At 47.1% G+C, this 21,420-nt stretch overlaps 1 protein-coding gene across 3 annotated transcripts in view; it reads right to left on the bottom strand.

Moving 5' to 3' along the window:
- The window catches only part of PTPN4 (protein tyrosine phosphatase non-receptor type 4), a 117,194-nt gene extending 96,141 nt beyond the window's left edge, over nucleotides 1-21,053 (bottom strand). The window contains exon 1 of one of the 3 annotated variants that reach the window (XM_075609769.1): nucleotides 20,904-21,053. In XM_075609769.1, the coding sequence (XP_075465884.1) occupies nucleotides 20,904-20,916 (13 nt within the window). In that variant the 5' untranslated portion in view covers nucleotides 20,917-21,053. Of the gene's footprint in view, nucleotides 1-17,189; nucleotides 17,212-20,903 lie in introns of those variants that run through there. The other 2 variants (XM_075609770.1, XM_075609771.1) reach the window with 2 other exon arrangements.
- Nucleotides 21,054-21,420: the final 367 nt, after the last annotated feature.

Below are 21,420 nucleotides of genomic sequence, written 5' to 3'. Positions count from 1 at the left end.
TGCCATCACAGTCTCCATGGGTAATGAATCCCACATTGTAACTGCCCTTACTGTAAAGAACCCTTTCCTTTGTTGCTGGTGACATCTCCTTTCCTCCAACCTGAAGGGATTTCCCAGTGTAGTTGGTACTGCCCGTGGGATCATAGTTCTTTTGAAAGCTCCTTGTATTGACATTGACACCTGCGAGCCCAGATGACGGACACCAGAGTCTCCAACCGGGATCGATTTGGTGCAAATAACTTCAACTGATGAGGTAATTAGTTTCATCTTAAGATAGGGGTTATGTGGGATAGGGGTTATGTGGGATAGGGGTTATGTGGGATAGGGGTTATGTGGGATAGGGGTTATGTGGGATAGGGGTTATGTGGGATAGGGGTTATGTGGGATAGGGGTTATGTGGGATAGGGGTTATGTGGGATAGGGGTTATGTGGGATAGGGGTTATGTGGGATAGGGGTTATGTGGGATAGGGGTTATGTGGGATAGGGGTTATGTGAGGAAGGGGTTATGTGGGATAGGGGTTATGTGGGATAGGGGTTATGTGGGATAGGGGTTATGTGAGGAAGGGGTTATGTGGGATAGGGGTTATGTGAGGAAGGGGTTATGTGGGATAGGGGTTATGTGGGATAGGGGTTATGTGAGGAAGAGGTTATGTGAGGAAGGGGTTATGTGAGGAAATGATTATGTGGGATAGGGGTTATGTGAGGAACGGGTTATGTGGGATAGGGGTTATGTGGGATAGGGGTTATGTGGGATAGGGGTTATGTGAGGAAGGGGTTATGTGAGGAAGGGGTTATTTGAGGAAGGGGTTATTTGAGGAAGGGGTTATGTGCGATAGGGGTTATGTAAGGAAGGGGTTATGTGGGATAGGGGTTATGTGAGGAAGGGGTTATGTGAGGAAGGGGTTATGTGGGATAGGGGTTATGTGAGGAAGAGGTTATGTGAGGAAGAGGTTATGTGAGGAAGGGGTTATGTGGGATAGGGGTTATGTGGGATAGGGGTTATGTGAGGAAGGGGTTATGTGAGGAAGGGGTTATGTGAGGAAGGGGTTATGTGAGGAAGGGGTTATGTGGGATAGGGGTTATGTGGGATAGGGGTTATGGGATAGGGGTTATGTGGGATAGGGGTTATGTGGGATAGGGTTTATGTGGGATAGGGTTTATGTGGGATAGGGGTTATGTGGGATAGGGGTTATGTGGGATAGGGGTTATGTGGGATAGGGGTTATGTGGGATAGGAGTTATGTGGGATAGGGGTTATGTGGGATAGGGGTTATGTGGGATAGGGGTTATGTGGGATAGGGGTTATGTGGGATAGGGGTTATGTGGGATAGGGGTTATGTGGGATAGGGGTTATGTGGGGTAGGGGTTATGTGGGATAGGGGTTATGTGGGGTAGGGGTTATGTGGGGTAGGGATTATGTGGGGTAGGGATTATGTGGGGTAGGGGTTATGTGGGGTAGGGGTTATGTGGGGTAGGGGTTATGTGGGGTAGGGGTTATGTGGGGTAGGGGTTATGTGGGGTAGGGGTTATGTGGGGTAGGGGTTATGTGAGGAAGGGGTTATGTGAGGAAGGGGTTATGTGGGATAGGGGTTATGTGGGATAGGGGTTATGTGAGGAAGGGGTTATGTGAGGAAGGGGTTATGTGGGATAGGGGTTATGTGGGATAGGGGTTATGTGGGATAGGGGTTATGTGAGGAAGGGGTTATGTGGGATAGGGGTTATGTGAGGAAGGGGTTATGTGGGATAGGGGTTATGTGGGATAGGGGTTATGTGGGATAGGGGTTATGTGAGGAAGGGGTTATGTGGGATAGGGGTTATGTGGGATAGGGGTTATGTGAGGAAGGGGTTATGTGGGATAGGGGTTATGTGAGGAAGGGGTTATGTGGGATAGGGGTTATGTGAGGAAGGGGTTATGTGGGATAGGGGTTATGTGAGGAAGGGGTTATGTGGGATAGGGGTTATGTGGGATAGGGGTTATGTGGGATAGGGGTTATGTGGGCTAGGGGTTATGTGGGATAGGGGTTATGTGGGATAGGGGTTATGTGGGATAGGGGTTATGTGGGATAGGGGTTATGTGGGGTAGGGGTTATGTGGGATAGGGGTTATGTGGGATAGGGGTTATGTGGGATAGGGGTTATGTGGGATAGGGGTTATGTGGGATAGGGGTTATGTGGGATAGGGGTTATGTGGGATAGGGGTTATGTGGGATAGGGGTTATGTGGGATAGGGGTTATGTGGGATAGGCGCCGTGTTTGCAAATAGCCTTTTACATTTTTTTTTTAATATTGAATACATCAAGTGACTTATTATATTGATTCTGTTTTTTTCTTGTGCCCCTTTCTTTGAATATGGTTCTATATTATTCCTCAATTCATTAAAATCTGCCTTTCTAAAATGTAAAGTCTTTGTTAAACCCATATAATAAAGTTTGATCATTTATTGCAAATGAGACCATGTTATTATCACGGTTTCCGAAATGTTACCCGACTTCTACCCCAGGAGGTGGAGAGGGGGGGGAAGAGGGAACTTCTACCCCAGGAGGTGGAGAGGGGGGGGGGGAGAGGGAACTTCTACCCCAGGAGGTGGAGAGAGGGGGGAGAAGGAACTCCTACCCCAGGAGGTGGAGAGAGAGGGGGGGGGGAAACTTCTACCCCAGGAGGGTGAGGGGGGGAGGGGGGCATGAATCTTCTACCCCAGGAGGTGGAGGGGGGGGGGGAGGAAATCTTCTACCCCAGGAGGGGGAGGGGAATCTTCTACCCCAGGGCTCTTCTAGATTATTCCTCGAGTGGAACTGAAATGTCTGTTTTTCATGTGTCTCCAATTTATTAACTAATTTACATAGATCTAATAATCACTAAGATGACTTGCTCGGGTAAGGGGCATCCTGAAAATCTGGCCTGCTCCCTTAGTGCACGATTCATTTTACCCTACAATGATTGTACCCTTGAAGTGTTTACACGTCCTAGTCATTCCTCTTTACCCTCCTTCCACTGTGTACGTTCTGAGATCCCGTAAGTTTTCTGTTGCACTTTTTCATGCAAACCCAGCAGTACAGCTGCATGGTCTGGATTACGCCTACATTGTGTACGTCTCTACCCTGGGTCGTCTTATATATGATCTGTAAAGGGGATCCCTCAGCCTTCTCTATTCTTCTATTAATGCCTCGTGCAGCCTGATAGACTGCTGACACTTCTATAGTGCTTGGCTCTGTGGTGCATTGAGCGCCTCTCTGGCAGTGAATGGATTAATAATTCCTATGTGATCTTTAATAAGGAATTTTCAGAAACTCGGTATAGTATCAAAAGCACACGTATCGAATACTTAAGCATTCATTCATTACTATTACAGAATTATAAAGGACAATAGGCTGGAAGAGGCAGCCGCTTGAAAAACAAAAAGCAGATATATTTTCTTTCAAAACATAGCAGGGAAACATTTTAACGCTAATGAATATGGGATGTATGCAAACGCTGCTGTATCAACACTCCGCTATGCAAAGGAAAGATTACAGCGGTAGCTGGAAATTAAAACCAGTGGGTGGTTTAATAAAACATTAATGAGTGTATGGCTTGACACAGTGCTCCCTGTTTCATAGAAAGCAGCCAGATAGATACGGGTGATCTATGGGCAGGATTCGGAATGGAGACGCCATGATAATGCTGTAATTACGCTTTATTCTTGCATTTCTGTTGCCAATTACTTCGGTTCCGTTAATCATTAATAATACTCTGCATGTTAATCATTAATAACACTGCATGTATCACACAACCACATTAAGAGACACTAGGTTATAAGCAACCTGTGCAATTGCTTTGTGCCTCAACTAGATTCGGGGAAAGACCATTCATTTTTGGTAGATTTGCCCCTCTTAGGCCGCACTTATAGTGCGCGCGACGGCGACGCGACGGACGACATCACCGTCAGCGAAAGTTGTAATTCACTTTCCGGGCGACCAGGTCTTTGATTGGTTCAGAGGCTGTCACGTGGCGACAGCCTCTGAAAAATCAAATTTGACCAGCTTCAAAAATTTGCGCCGCCAGCGTCACTCCCGTCGCACTTACTAGTGCACACGACGGCGGCAATACATTTGTTTTGCCGCGACGTCGCATCGCCGCCACTGTAAGCGCAGCCTTACTTTTTACAAGAGTTTAATAGACCCCACTAAGGTGACAGGAGCAGAACGGACACTGCTCTTCTGCGAACTTGAGGGGCGACCAGGGACCACAATACAAATTTATTTATGCCCCCAAACAGCACCAATAGAGACCAAAATAATGATCTTTCAAGCCACAGGCAGTTGTAATGTTGAGTGCTGCATGCATTACTGCATGGTTACTGCATGCATTACTGCATGGTTACTGCATGCATTACTGCATGGTTACTGCGGCTTCACATGTCCAGGGAAACGCAGCAGGTCCTCAAAGAAAAAGAATTTATAGGAGTTTAGTATTCAGACTTCTCCCCCCAGATCTGCTGAAGTAATTAACAAGCACGCTGTTCTAATATTTAAGATGCTACAAGTCCAATGTTTAAAGAAGTTTGAATATCTTCATAAAGTTTTCAATAAGCAATATTTTAAATACTATTCTTCAATAAGAACTAAGCCGCCTGGACAGCGGAGTAATTAACATATAGGAATCACTGTCTGTATGCACGGAACCACACTCATTGATTTGTACAAAGGAATTCACAATGTGAACGGCTGCCCGTCAAGGCATCTTCATTCGGAAATGTTCCATACAGGAAAGAGCTCTATAGGGGACACTCCGAAACTGGAAAGCTTTTCTACGATTGACGCTCACAACCTTTGCATGTTGACAACAGATTAAAATGAAGCTATCGCACATGTGGTTACTTTTTACCCAACACTCGATTTTGTGGTGTGTGTGTGTGTGTGTGTGAGTGTGTGAGTGTGTGAGTGAGTGTGTGTGTGAGTGTGTGTGTGTGTCATCACACATTGAATCAAATAAAATAAATGGGAAATGTAAACAAAGACTGTGTGAGGAGATTGTGTCTTTGCCTTCATGCTGTACACATACACAATGTGTATAATTGCATCCTTTATAACTTCTGACAAGAACAGACTCACATTAGTCACAAGCAACATTGCTTTATGAACTGCTCGGAAACACAGGATCCCCTAGGGACAGTTACATCATCTTCGTGTAGCCTTAGGCATTTTTCCTGCCACTGAAAATCTAAAGTTTTTCCCATTATGACAAAACAAAGCTTTAGGTGGGAAACTTCTTTTTTTTCTTTTAAAGATGGATTTGTAATTAGTCTGTAGTGGAATTGCATCTCTATCATTTGCAATTAGCTTGCAATAAAAGCAAATGTGGACTTTCTGGGAGTATGCTGCTTAAAGCTGCAGTTCAGTCAGTATCCTGCATGTGTGTTCTTTTTAATAAATCAGTTCTGTTGTAAGAAAAAATACTTTTAGCATTTTCTGTTTTTAAAAAAACAACTTTGAAAGACCAATTTTCTTGTATTCTATTTTAACAGCCATTTGCTAAGGCACTGCCCCTTCATGTCCTGTCACAAGCCCTGGCACACCCCTTTGTCAGCCCTGCCCTCCCTCTAGCACATGTCAGTGCAGCAATGCTCATGAATATTCATGAGCTTCCACTGCCAGTCAAGCAGATTATAAACAAATGCCAGCTTTTAATATGTCACCAAATTTCGACCTATCAATACATGGAAAACGAATTGAGCTGCAGCTATACTGTTCTTTAGGTAATTAGAGATTGCCCACATGAAACTATTGAAGTAAAAAAATAAATGTAAAAAAAAAGAAAAAAAAAAGACTGAACTGCAGCTTTAAAAACTGCTCAGGGAAATCTCCTGCAATGTACAATAAAGCCAAATGATTGTGGGCCTGTATTACAGGTCACAGAATAGGATTCATCTATACAGAGTTCTAGGACTTGGCACGTCATCTTATGGTATCACAAATCGGACCATTTATTACAGAGGGTGAGCAGACAGCATTACAGTAATCAGTAATACCAACATGGAGGTTACCAATTCATAACAGATTTCCACACACACAGATTTGAGTACTAATGAAAGCCAACGCAATAAGTTAGTTAATTGCTGAGCATATGCACTTTCCAGGATTCCCAGCTTTGTTTGGGTTTCCTGGTACTGGCAGCACTTGCTTAGTCTGTAGTCACACAAAACAGAATGCAAAACTAGATAAATAACACATGGGATAAAATCAGGCAGAACAACCCAAAAAAAGCACCAATAAATGTATGTATGTACAGACATATCTATACATTTCCTGCAAAAGCTAAAAACATACAGCCACGTGACTATACAAGGTCTTCAGGTACATAAGATGCAGCGTGACACAAACTAAGTCACGTGTGTGTGTGTGTGTGTGTGTGTGTGTGTGTGTGTGTGTGTGTGTGTGTGTGTGTGTGTGTGTGTGTGTGTGTGTGTGTGTGTGTGTGTGTGTGTGTGTGTGTAGCTGTATATATTTTATAGATCTGCACATATAGCAATGCTGCAAACATACATGTATACCAGATATGACATTAATCCCACTGAAATAATTAGTTGATCCTGATATCTCAATCTATTCAAAAATACTTTCAAAGTTGTCTGATACTACAATGTATGCCTCATAACTAGGGTAATGCTTCTCTAACCCCACAAACCTTTTTTCCACATTAAATAAGTGGCTATTTTTCCTATGCGGTATAATACAAATGGTTTTTTTTAAACTGCAATCTATTACACAAAACTGCAGTTTATGAACTTGATATACAGAACATGTATACCAGTGTGACAAAAAAAGTGTCTTTTATACAGAACTTTTTTTTTCTAAACACAATCATACAGGTATTAGTTAATGTGTAATTAATACAAAAACAGCTGTATTGAAACACAGCGACCGTTCCAGACAAAAACTAGAAATTCTTAACTCTGCAAATTGTAAACAAGAACAGCAAGCAAACATTCCAGAAAGCACCGCCACTCACTCAATGCTCGTTCCGCTGCTTTCCCCAATTCATTTGCATAGAGCAGTGAGAAATTAACCTTCGTTTCTGTATTTTTGCTAAATATGAATGCCAATTACAGAAAGACATTTCACAAAACAACATGAACCTGTTACACTAAGATGTTGCAAAGTTTTACTTCTGATTTCGCTTACTTGAGCATCAATGTATTTCTCAGGCTGTGCTTGTAATGCCGGCGACGGTCGCTGGAAAAAATCAAATTGAGATGACTTCCAGCGATCACAAGCCATCGCGCCCCGCTTACTATAAGCGCACTCGACGGCGGCAATGCATTTGTATTGACGCGACGTCGCTGTCGCTGTCGCCGTCACTATCAGCACAGCCATAGGGACCGAACAAACATTCAAATGAATTCTGAATACAAAGTAAAATGAATGAATAAAAGCTAGAGGAAGGAAAATGAATCGGACGTCTGCTAGTCCTAATGGAAGATGCTCACTCAGAAGTGCAGAATAAGGTTAGGAAACCAAACAGATTATACAGCAGTTCCCCAGCTGAGCAATATTCATGGGTTGTGTGCAGGATGCACGCTGGAAACGTGCACGATACTGTGCTTTTTCCCAAGATTGGCATTTATCGAATATGTACACTGTGGTTACGGCTAATCTAAAATAAGAGTCAGTCTGTTTTAAATGCATTTTACATTAATAAAATGTCGAGATCAGAGAAAATATAAATAAACTATGCAGAATGTTTCCGTAGAAACGCAACTCCATGTGAATTAAAGAAATGGGGGTTTCAGAAGGAAAGATACCAGATAAATTCAAGAAAAAGAATAGCTGATAATGAACCGGTTAGGACAAAGTGAAAAACCCCAATATAAAACTAATTCAGCAAGCGAACCAAAACAGCTGCTAAAAACAGTAAATAGGTAAAACATGGCGACCAAAACCCCATCAAATTTGGCAGCAGATAAGAGCCCCCCCATGGCTCGCGTAATCTGCCCATTTCCCTATCTGCTGCCAAATCTCCGACAATTTGACCCTTGGCTTTGCTTTTATATTTGGGGTAGCCCTATGTCTATCCCAGGGATTTTTAAATTCCCCTTGTAACACAACAAGCTCTGGGTTGGGCGTTCCTTTAGGGATATAGCAGCTATGGGAATGCAGTCACTGAGCATAACAAACGTTAACCCTTTCCTTGTCAGATTGGCCTGCACGCAAAGTAGTGTAAAGGGGTTTAGAAATGCATTGTAACTTATCAGGGCAGATATTGGTGCTGCATTACAGCTGGGAAGGGAAGGCCCTCCTTACAGAAGAGCATTATTTGTCCTGACAACCGATAGCCGGGCTGCCCTCATTCTTACACATGACTGTGCAGAAGACATTAGCATTGTTTCCCTTTACACAATAACAGATGTCAGCCTGGACAGGGCCCCATTCACAATGCTGCATAGCTAGCTCATTTATAACCTACTAACCTACTTCTGTGCTGTCTATTACCCGAGCTGGAGGCACAATTGGGAAAGAACTTGTCCTTATCGCCCCATTGAGTTTACACTGCACAGTCTCAAAAAAAACCAAAAACACCACGACGTGTAATCTGGTGCTAAGGAGGCAGTATGAGTCGGATACAGAACCGCCGAGCCGCATACAGAACCGCCGAGCCGCATACAGAACCGCCGAGCCCCATACAGAACCGCCGAGCCGCATACAGAACCGCCGAGCCGCATACAGAACCGCCGAGCCGCATACAGAACCGCCGAGCCGCATACAGAACCGCCGAGCCGCATACAGAACCGCCGAGCCGCATACAGAACCGCCGAGCCGCATACAGTACCGCCGAGCAGCATACAGAACCGCCGAGCAGCATACAGAACCCCCGAGCCGCATACAGAACCCCCGAGCCGCATACAGAACCCCCGAGCCGCATACAGAACCCCCGAGCCGCATACAGAACCGCCGAGCAGCATACAGAACCGCCGAGCAGCATACAGAACCCCCGAGCAGCATACAGAACCCCCGAGCAGCACACAGAACCCCCGAGCAGCACACAGAACCCCCGAGCAGCACACAGAACCCCCGAGCAGCACACAGAACCCCCGAGCAGCACACAGAACCCCCGAGCAGCACACAGAACCCCCGAGCAGCACACAGAACCCCCGAGCAGCACACAGAACCCCCGAGCAGCACACAGAACCCCCGAGCAGCACACAGAACCCCCGAGCAGCACACAGAACCCCCGAGCAGCACACAGAACCCCCGAGCCGCACACAGAACCCCCGGGCCGCACACAGAACCCCCGGGCAGCACACAGAACCCCCGGGCCGCACACAGAACCCCCGGGCCGCACACAGAACCCCCGGGCAGCACACAGAACCCCCGGGCAGCACACAGAACCCCCGAGCAGCACACAGAACCCCCGAACAGCACACAGAACCCCCGAACAGCACACAGAACCCCCGAGCAGCACACAGAACCCCCGAGCAGCACACAGAACCCCCGAGCAGCACACAGAACCCCCGAGCAGCACACAGAACCCCCGAGCAGCACACAGAACCCCCGAGCCGCATACAGAACCCCCGGGCCGCATACAGAACCCCCGAGCCGCATACAGAACCCCCGAGCCGCATACAGAACCCCCGAGCCGCATACAGAACCCCCGAGCCGCATACAGAACCCCCGGGCCGCATACAGAACCCCCGAGCCGCATACAGAACCCCCGGGCCGCATACAGAACCCCCGAGCCGCATACAGAACCCCCGAGCCGCATACAGAACCCCCGAGCAGCATACAGAACCCCCGAGCAGCATACAGAACCCCCGAGCAGCATACAGAACCCCCGAGCAGCATACAGAACCCCCGAGCAGCATACAGAACCCCCGAGCAGCATACAGAACCCCCGAGCAGCATACAGAACCCCCGAGCAGCATACAGAACCCCCGAGCAGCATACAGAACCCCCGAGCAGCATACAGAACCCCCGAGCAGCATACAGAACCCCCGAGCAGCATACAGAACCCCCGAGCCGCATACAGAACCGCCGAGCCGCATACAGAACCGCCGAGCCGCATACAGAACCGCCGAGCCGCATACAGAACCCCCGGGCCGCATACAGAACCCCCGGGCCGCATACAGAACCCCCGGGCCGCATACAGAACCCCCGGGCCGCATACAGAACCCCCGAGCCGCATACAGAACCCCCGAGCCGCATACAGAACCCCCGAGCAGCATACAGAACCCCAGAGCAGCATACAGAACCCCCGAGCAGCATACAGAACCCCCGAGCAGCATACAGAACCCCCGGGCCGCATACAGAACCCCCGGGCCGCATACAGATCCCCCGGGCCGCATACAGAACCCCCGGGCCGCATACAGAACCCCCGGGCCGCATACAGAACCCCCGGGCCGCATACAGAACCCCCGAGCAGCATACAGAACCCCCGAGCAGCATACAGAACCCCCGAGCAGCATACAGAACCCCCGAGCAGCATACAGAACCCCCGAGCAGCATACAGAACCCCCGAGCAGCATACAGAACCCCCGAGCAGCATACAGAACCCCCGGGCCGCATACAGAACCCCCGGGCATACAGTGCCACTTGACAATCTGCACGGGCTCTCTTCTGGAATACTGGCTCAGATCCTGAAATAAAGGATTATCCCATGTGGTGTCACACCTGCTCCACTTCACCCCTCTCTTCTATTGAAAGCTGTGGACCGACGCGGTACCAAAATGAACGCGCTGCATCCTGGTGATGGATACGCACCAAAGCATAAAATCAGACAAGATCCATTATTTTACATCCTTTTTGAAGGTTGCACTTGAAAAGTTTACAAATAATGTTACCCGAGAATTGGCAGATGATTTCGTTCCCTCATCTTCCGTTGGTCTTAATTCATATTAAGTATTGCGCCTCTTCCAGTTGGTTCATTGGCACGGAGGAGGCGGGCATACATTTAACTGGTTTAGCGTTTGGGTGGAGAAAAGAAGATACTTTCGATTCCTCGTCGGAATTTGTTTCAGATAATAAGAAAGCAGGCTATTTATATCGGGGTAAGAAACGTCCATTTTTTTGTGCAATATGCCTGTTTCTGCCTATTCATAGCAGGCTAAACATTCATAGGGTACCTCAAATGTATAGGTACCTGACCACTTGCCAATCACAAGGGCTATCAAATCAGGATAGCTGGCAGCAAGCAGGTACGCAGAGAAGCATCTGGCTTGCATAGCCACTATGCGGTATAAAACTGTACGCCGTCAGATTAGGAGTTAGCGAGCATGGTTTGGGTGCCATTCAATAAAGATTTCTGTTTGTTGAATAATGCCAAGTAAAACGTATTAGCAAAGCATGGCGAGGGTCCGAAACATTGGCACCTGTTCAGCTAAATAAACAACTTTTTGGTAATCCAGAGTGCTCTAGATCAGGGGCGCGAGATTTTCAGGGGGGGTCACAAGCTCATCCCCAAAGCATTTAAATGAAATGCCGGAGGAGTGCCCAAGGCCTCTGTAACTTCCCTTACCTTCGGCAGCATTGGGCGACGCGGCGTCAGATGCCACCGCAGGGGTCACGTGACGTCGCCTTGACGTGGCAACCCAAGTCTCAGATCACCACATTTACAAACTAACCGAGAATAATGTAACCCTTTTCCTGCCGGGAGATCTGGTGCCGCTGATCCTCCAGGATCGCGGTCACGTGGCCCCGGATTACGTGATCAAAAGTGGAGGGAATCCTACTTCCGTTCCAAAGAAGTAGTGAGCACGCTCGCATCTGTGAACACGATCTGTCCCTGGAAAACGGCCCGATATATGGGCGCTTGTCATGCCAGCCCTGATGATGTACTTATACGCGTTGGATTTTGATTACAAAAATAATAACCACCGAGATTTCCCCCCCTTAAATATGTTACTGCCATTAGTACACTATAACCGTAGGCGGGATTTACCCTTTAATAAAAACAGATACGGTAAATGAACACTGCTGTAGGACCCAGAGTGCTGCAGGCGGGTGGCAGAGATTACCGCTGCAGGCGGTTGGCAGAGATTACCGCTGCAGGTGGCAGAGATTACCGCTGCAGGCGGGTGGCAGAGATTACCGCTGCAGGTAGCAGAGATTACCGCTGCAGGTGGCAGAGATTACCGCTGCAGGCGGGTGGCAGAGATTACCGCTGCAGGCGGGTGGCAGAGATTTCCGCTGCAGGCGGGTGGCAGAGATTACCGCTGCAGGCGGGTGGCAGAGATTACCGCTGCAGGCGGGTGGCAGAGATTACCGCTGCAGGCGGGTGGCAGAGATTACCGCTGCAGGTGGCAGAGATTACCGCTGCAGGTGGCAGAGATTACCGCTGCAGGTGGCAGAGATTACCGCTGCAGGCGGGTGGCAGAGATTACCGCTGCAGGCGGGTGGCAGAGATTACCGCTGCACGCGGGTGGCAGAGATTACCGCTGCAGGTGGCAGAGATTACCGCTGCAGGTGGCAGATATTACCGCTGCAGGCGGGTGGCAGAGATTACCGCTGCAGGCGGGTGGCAGAGATTACCGCTGCAGGCGGGTGGCAGAGATTACAGCTGCAGGCGGGTGGCAGAGATTACCGCTGCAGGTGGGTGGCAGAGATTACCGCTGCAGGCGGGTGGCAGAGATTACCGCTGCAGGTGGCAGAGATTACCGCTGCAGGCGGGTGGCAGAGATTACCGCTGCAGGTGGCAGAGATTACCGCTGCAGGCGGGTGGCAGAGATTACCGCTGCAGGCGGGTGGCAGAGATTACCGCTGCAGGCGGGTGGCAGAGATTACCGCTGCAGGCGGGTGGCAGAGATTACCGCTGCAGGCGGGTGGCAGAGATTACCGCTGCAGGCGGGTGGCAGAGATTACCGCTGCAGGCGGGTGGCAGAGATTACCGCTGCAGGCGGGTGGCAGAAATTACCGCAGCAGGCGGGTGGCAGAGATTACCGCTGCAGGCAGGTGGCAGAGATTACCGCTGCAGGCGGGTGGCAGAGATTACCGCTGCAGGCGGGTGGCAGAGATTACCGCTGCAGGCGGGTGGCAGGGATTACCGCTGCAGGCGGGTGGCAGAGATTACCGCTGCAGGCAGGTGGCAGAGATTACCGCTGCAGGTGGCAGAGATTACCGCTGCAGGCGGGTGGCAGAGATTACCGCTGCAGGTGGCAGAGATTACCGCTGCAGGTGGCAGAGATTACCGCTGCAGGTGGCAGAGATTACCGCTGCAGGTGGCAGAGATTACCGCTGCAGGTGGCAGAGATTACCGCTGCAGGTGGCAGAGATTACCGCTGCAGGCGGGTGGCAGAGATTACCGCTGCAGGTGGCAGAGATTACCGCTGCAGGCGGGTGGCAGAGATTACCGCTGCAGGCGGGTGGCAGAGATTACCGCTGCAGGCGGGTGGCAGAGATTACCGCTGCAGCGCAAACAGATTGCAGTAGGTTTTTGCCTGCCGTCTGAATCTGAAGTTCAACAAGTTTATCCCCTTCTCGAACAAAGGATCAAAAACACGTCAGGAAATGAAATAGAATACAAAATGTAACAGCATGTGGGATTTATATAACAATTATATAATAATATATATAATAATACCCCTTATAATTAAGGGGCCCGGTTTTCGGCGTTTATTTTTGTTCCCTGCCGTTTCCATTTTATTAGAAGAATCAGTGCTTAGCAGTGAAAATATCCGCACACGCACACGCACACGCGTCTGATAGGTTCCTGCATCCTTTCCTGTGGGGTCCGCTCTGTCCCTCTCCCACCTGTGGGGTCCGCTCTGTCCCTCTCCCACCTGTGGGGTCCGCTCTCTCCCTCTCCCACCTGTGGGGTCCGCTCTCTCCCTCCTGTGGGGTCCGCTCTCTCCCTCCTGTGGGGTCCGCTCTCTCCCTCCTGTGGGGTCCGCTCTCTCCCACCTGTGGGGTCCGCTCTCTCCCACCTGTGGGGTCCGCTCTCTCCCTCTCCCTCTTGTGGGGTCCGCTCTCTCCCTCCTGTGGGGTCCGCTCTCACCCTCCTGTGGGGTCCGCTCTCACCCTCCTGTGGGGTCCGCTCTCACCCTCCTGTGGGGTCCGCTCTCACCCTCCTGTGGGGTCCGCTCTCACCCTCCTGTGGGGTCCGCTCTCACCCTCCTGTGGGGTCCGCTCTCACCCTCCTGTGGGGTCCGCTCTCACCCTCCTGTGGGGTCCGCTCTCACCCTCCTGTGGGGTCCGCTCTCACCCTCCTGTGGGGTCCGCTCTCACCCTCCTGTGGGGTCCGCTCTCTCCCTCCTGTGGGGTCCGCTCTCTCCCTCCTGTGGGGTCCGCTCTCTCCCTCCTGTGGGGTCCGCTCTCTCCCTCCTGTGGGGTCCGCTCTCTCCCTCCTGTGGGGTCCGCTCTCTCCCTCCTGTGGGGTCCGCTCTCTCCCTCCCGCCAGATAGTCAGTCAGTGCTGTTTTCTCAGTTAAAACATAAAACTGGAATCCATAGTTATAGCCAACTAAAAAACTAACCAAAATCCAGAGTAATTACTGTAAGAGAGGAAAATATCCGAAACGTATTTTCTGGTCTTTTATCACCGTCCTTGCTCTCCAACGCGTTCTTTGGGGCAATAGACATGATAATAGCCCCAATGAAAGTGCATGGCAAGTAAAAGTATTGGCATATGTCCATCAGGTGTAGCCAACTCCAGTCTTCAAGGACCACCAACAGGTCAGGTTTTCAGGATATCCCTGCTCCATCAGTCCCAGCGTCAGCACAGGTGGGACAATCAGTCTCTGTGTCAGCACGGGTGTCTAAGAGGCTTAGTCTTCGACTGAGCTACCTGTGCTGAAGCAGGGATATCCTGAAACCTGACCTGTTGGTGGCCCTTGAGGACTGGGGTTAGCCGCCCCTGATGTAAAGCATTGTGATTTCACTGTCTGTGAGGCATAGTCTTCCGACAACGGTCATGTACACAGGACAATCCCAAAACAACCTTTTTAATAACCGTATCTTTGCTGGGGATGGACAAGAAGGTTTTAATTCACATTCAATATAGAACCAAAATGTTGCTATTGAACTATGGGGGGAAAAAACAATAAACTGCTAACTACAGTATTGTCACAATTCCCTCACCGTCTGGAATTAACATGATTTTTGTAATGTACTATGAGAAACATCTTTAAAATATATAATATATGATATATTTCTCCATGGTGATTGTATTGTATTGTATGTCGTTATTTATATAGCGCCATTAATGTACATAGTGATGAATGCAACAAACACATGCCTTTTTATTAACTGAAATAACAGGAAAGACTTGCAGGTTTGCAGATTTTGAAAGCGTATTCTAAACGGAAAGCTTAAAATATATATTTGTAAATAAAACACACAGATTTAAAGTATCCGGCTCTCCCACAATATGCACCAATGATTCTGCTATTCCAGACGTTTACACACCGCTGAAGCGGAGGCCTTCAATGTGTAATCAGGATTTTCTCAATGAGAGGTTGCAAAAGCACATATAATTCTCAATGAGAGCCCCCGTCAGCATGCCAGTCCTAATCGTTAGCATGAAGACAGAGTCCCCCCCAGAACCCACTTCTATTGATGGAAGTATAGTTCTGTGTACTGTCAGTTTCATTATCAGTGGGTAGATTATGCCGCCTGCGCAGTTGGTGTGGCCACCAAGTGTATATTCATTATAAAAAGCCAACAGCCACTAGCACAGGGGTGGCCAACTCCAATTCTCAAGGGCCAACACCAACAGGTCTCCAGGATATCCCTGCTTCAGCACTGTTAGTGCATCCTTCGACTGAGCCACCTGTGCTGAAGCAGGCATATCCTGAAAACCTGACCTGTTCGTAGCTCGAGGACTAGGAGTTGGCTGCCCCCAAGGTAAACAAACAAAAAAAAAAAAAAACATTTGAGGGAGGGGGTTGTATCTGCTTTAATAAAACAAACTCAAGCGAACATCCCTAGACTAATGAGGCCTTAAAGTGAGAGAATATCTGCAGATGGCAAACACAGGCTTGTAGCATCAGCAGAAAAATGCACTTAGGGTTTGCTCATTTAATTAGTTTTTTTTCCCTTAAAAGTAGTATTTTGTAATTGTTCAGGATGATCCAGTATTCAATATTGCACAAATATTCCATTCTATTTTAAGGATTTAATTTGCCATAAATCCCGGGGACTGAAAGCAGTAAGGTGAACTCTGTATTAGAGTAATACATTATGTGCAATTAGCTCCTCTATTGGCACTACACATGGAGATAGCGGACTATTTATTATTTAACAGCCACTAAATTGCACAAATTAATTGCAAAAGACCAAAGTTCAAGAGAACACGAGTAAATCTAAAAATAAAAAATGCATACATGTGCACGTGCGCTTATTTTTCGATATAAATATGCCATTGGGTCAACGAAAAAAATAATAATTACTCGTGCTGAGGTGTATATACCAGGGGTGGGCAACTCCAGTCTTCAAGGACCACAAACAGGTCAGGTTTTAAAAATATCACTGCTTCATCATAGATGGCTCAATCAGTCCCTACTTTCAGAACAGGTGTCTCAGTCACTGCTTCAGCACTGGTGGATCAACAAGTGGATCTGTCTTTAACTAAGCCGCTGATTGTCCCATCTGTGCTGAAGCAGGGTTATCCTGAAAACCTGACATGTAGGTGGTGGCCCGTCACGACTAGAGTTTTAATCTGGTCTGTAACTGCTACATACGCCTACAATATATATTATCTCTAACTGAGCACCCAATGCCTTGTATATAATGTATAACCCTGATCACTTATGTAACTGTATTTGTAACCATGCATTATTTGTCATTTTAACTCGATGCCCAGGACAAACTTGAAAACAACTCTCAATGTATTAATTACTTCCTGGTAAAATATTTTAGAAATAAATAAAATAAATAAAGAGTTGGTGTGTATAATCACGTTTCAAATTGAAGCGTAAAAGCAGCTTCAAAACAACGAAAATAACAGATAGTAAAGAATATGAAAACAAATTACTTTCAAACTGCTGCTGTGATTTCCATGAACGTTATAAAGTCTTCCCCCCCCCCCCCCAAAAAAGGCCCCTGCAGCGATTACATCTGCATAAAAAGAGTAGTCTAAATAGTCATTATGCTTATAATGGAAAGGGGAAGGCAATTTCTACAAAAGAGAAATACATTAATAAAGCAGCAATACTACACCCCCCACCACACTTTTTAATTATTTTTATATGTAAAGCGTGTGACAATGTATAATTCTACATTCTTACCGAAGATGGCAAACACTGGCTGCTCCTGTTATAAATCTATCAAAATCCTGATTGTGACTAAGAGAATAGCTGCTTCAGTCAGTGTAACTCAGCAGCTACAATGTATCCTTATATTACTTTACAGCTCAAACTGCTGGGAACGTTGGCAACAAATTATCCCAAACAGGAAAGTGTTGGAAATATCTTGCACAGCTGAGGAGGTGTGCTAAACCTGCTAAAGAAATCAAAGGATGCGTTAAAAATCATGAAAATGGCAATACAAGTTGAATAATAATTAGATACTTACTGTATTATCTAATACTACGAAACGGATTTATTTTAAAAACCCACGTAAGATTTTACATGTTTTGCTTGTTTAACGCTAAATAAATGGTTCTGCAGCGTCACATATCACGGACAGATACTAGTTACAAAAGTAAATACAAAATACACTTTTTACTTAGTATTTATTTTATTAGCATTTAAATGCTTCTAATATGCAGCTCACTATTTTAAAAAGCCTAGTGGTAATAAAACCTAGTATTTCAGACCGGCGGCATCATACAGGGGGGTCAAGGTTAGAGGTTGGAAACCTGCAACTACATTTAAAAATGTGTGACCTCTGAGGTCACTCACGGCTTGTATTCCACACTTTTTGTGTTTCCTTTCTATTTTTGTACTTCCAAGATAAAAATAAAAGTCAGGGAGTCTAACATGCGAAACCCTCATCCTCAACGTCAGTGTACATATAATTGTGTGTTAATATATGTATTATTTTTTTTGTCCCGATTTGGGTGTCGTGCAGAATAACAACATGTTCTCCATTTCTTTTGTGCCAATTTGCATAGTTATTAAAATCTGTTCGTCCCCCAAAATCTTCAAAACAAAACTGCGAAGCTGCCACGTTTGTGCCGGATCTATTGTTTGAATCAAAGGTTATACCCACCTCAGCAGGGGGCATTTTATGTTGCCCAATAACATTATTTACAACGAAAAGCACTTCGAACTGAAATTTCACCCAGCAAGTCCCAGGCAGCGTCAGAACGTCAGTGTGTTTTTACGGACCGTGCTCAATCACAACTGTTTCATACAAGGCTGAAAGCAGAAATCCGATAGGGTGAAACAGATTCAGCGCAACAACTTAATACGCCCCCGTTTTAGAAAACCAGATTCCAATGGGTAACAAAGATTTTGGTTTGTGTCACCTGCACCCAAACCACATGCCCCGCGCATTTCACATACCCAGCGGTGTGAATAGGTAAGATTTCAAACAGCAATTCTCCTTTATCAGCATAACATTTACAGGCCGGAAACAGAGCTAAATCACAATGTTTTTAGCCCAGGGAACCTCCCTCTTACCAGTGACGTTACGGGTATTCACAGGGGGATTTAATTGGCCATCCAATAGGAAGCTGCAACTGGTGACATTACGGCTTCCTACTGAGCCGCGGTTTGGCAGCCATTTTGTTCCCCCTGGAGGGAGATTTGAACCCGATACCATCACCGGTAATTATCTCGGTTCAGTTCTGGGGGGTAAGGGGGGTAATGGGGGTATGATGCTTTTAGTACAAAATAGGCTTTGTAAAGAAAACCCGACCAACGACCATTTTAAACACTGCAAATAACGCAGCCAAAAAAAATTATAATGAGGAGTATCAGCGAGGAATCTTGAATTTGTGCCCCAGAGAACACGGGTATAAAGCATCCAGACAGTCTCAAAACAACAACCTACACTTACAAACACAATATTTTATTTGCACTATTACAAGCCCTCACACTCCTGAAGTGATATACTAAAACTGTAAGGGGGAAGATTATCATTTTATTTGGCATTTGAAAGGTGCAGCAAACAATGGGTAAAGTGCATACAGTATGTAGTAAAGGCGCAGGGCTTTCCCATCAATATCCCTCCCAAACACAAACCTACTGGAGAATTCCCCAGTTAAATATTTGTTCAGGAAGAAAACGGAAATACTTTGCACATACAAACAAAATAAATAAATACAGGGTAGAAGTATTTTGTGCGCAAACAAACACGACACTTTTTAGCGACCGGCTGGTTTTAAGTTCTAGAGCTGGAAGTTTCTATCTTCTGTGTATAATAATGATGCAGCCAGGGAAAGATCCAGCCCTTTCCCAATGCCATGCGACGATTTATTGCCACGGGGTAGTGAATAACTAATGCTTACTCCTAGCAGTGGGACCTGAAATGCATTTGGTCACAGGTGTAGAATGACGTATTGCTTGGCACGGCTTCTTTTATTCTGGTGGTTTAAGGATCCTCAAATACAAGCTGTTGTAATAATACAAACGTTCAATGGCCTCATATTTACACCTGCTCCGCACACAACGCCTGATACACTGAGAGGGGGCGTCTTGCTCTAATTTGAGAGAATGCAATTCATATTTCAGGCAGGTCCAATGATAAGAGGGAATCATTAGGACGTAGACATTAAGCCAGGGGTTGGCAACTCCAGTCCTCAAGGGCCACCAACAGGTCAGGTTTTCAGGATATCCCTGCTTCAGCACAGCAGGCTGAATCAGTGGCAGACTGTACCCACCTGTGCTGAAGCAGGGATATCCTTAAAACCTGACCTGTTGGTGGCCCTTGAGGACTGGAGTTGCCCACCCCTGCACTGAGCTCTTCTGGCATGGATACCTTCCTGCAAGTCTTTACTCACGCATCCCTATATTGCCCTTTATTTAGCATTTCTAATACGTTTTTATATTGTGGAGCAGTAATACTCCCAAGGTGTGCATTATTTGACATTATATAGTGGTGCTGTGTTACTTGGTAAAGCGCACAATGCTTTTCAACATGGAAGGCAAAGAAGACAACATTTTTGCTGTATTGATGTTACATAAACAGTTTTTTTTTTAAATAGATTTTTTTTAACAAAATGTTTAGATTTCCAAATAAAATAAAAACATTACTTCTCCCCTTACCATCACTACCTGTACTTTGTGTATAAAATAATAAAAACAGGAATGTTTAGTAACGGAATAATGTGTGCACTATACAGGGGAACTGCACTATACAGGGGAACTGCACTATACAGGGGAACTGCACTATACAGGGGAACTGCACTATACAGGGGAACTGCACTATACAGGGGAACTGCACTATACAGGGGAACTGCACTATACAGGGGAACTGCACTATACAGGGGAACTGCACTATACAGGGGAACTGCACTATACAGGGGAACTGCACTATACAGGGGAATTGTATAGTGCAATTAACATGAAATTATCACTTTGTAACCAATTAATAATCCAAACAGCATAAACCAATCACCCCGCTGTCGCTGCGTCAGGCGAGGTGTCACTGGGCTCACACTTATTTTAACCCTTCTCTGGCAGAGCAGAGGCACGAAATGCACCGAAGCTCGATAGCATTAAATTTGTCCTTTTAACGGGAGTCCTGGGCTGCGACGCATTTGCCCCAAATATTACGTAATTCCCCCAGTTGACATCTGGGTACACGATTGTTCACCCAATTTATACAGACTGGTAGAATAGCTGGGCACACAATACTGCAGTTACAGGGGTAATAAGGAGCCAGTGTGTATCTACAGGAGCCTTAACAAACCCCCTCCCAATTTGGGATGGGGCCAACATAGCCCAATGCAAATGTGGGTGAAGGAGGATGGAGACACCCCATTCACTGCTCCAGCAGCCTGGACCATCAGGCAGGGGTTAAAAATACGACCATAACAGTCGCCACTCACGTACCTTTTACCTTCATATAAGAGCCACGTTATGTCGTGAGTGGGGAGGAATCGGGGTCCTTTTGCTGTCACCGGTGGGGGATGTCCTGCTCCCAGCTGGGTGTTCAGTTCCCCTGGATGGTTAAAGGTGGAGGTAGCCCCAGAGGGAGGAAAGAGAGCCTCATACTGGGCCGAAACAAGGTCAGGGGGGGGGGGGGTGAGGAAGGGCCTGGGGATAAGGGACTGATGATGGGGGGAGGAGAGGGGGGGGAGAGGAGGGTACAGGGATAGCAATGGGGGCGAGGGAGAGAGGGCTGACAGGGGGCAGAGGATCAGCAGGGGGATGGAGAGGTGCAGGACAGAGGGAAGAGAGGGCAGGTGATGCACAGAACGGGCAGGTGAGGTAGGACAGGGGGTTGGGTGCAGATTTATGGGGGTAATATGCAAGTGGGGGAAGATTTAAAAGGGGGAAGAGAACAGCTGGGTGACCAGAGATGGGGACCGTTACTTGGGGGTGGGGGGGTTACTGGGTGACAAATATA

Source organism: Ascaphus truei, chromosome 7, assembly GCF_040206685.1.
Source record: "Ascaphus truei isolate aAscTru1 chromosome 7, aAscTru1.hap1, whole genome shotgun sequence".
NCBI classification, from domain to species: Eukaryota; Metazoa; Chordata; class Amphibia; order Anura; family Ascaphidae; genus Ascaphus; species Ascaphus truei.
This window is presented reverse-complemented; position numbering and strand designations above follow the sequence as displayed.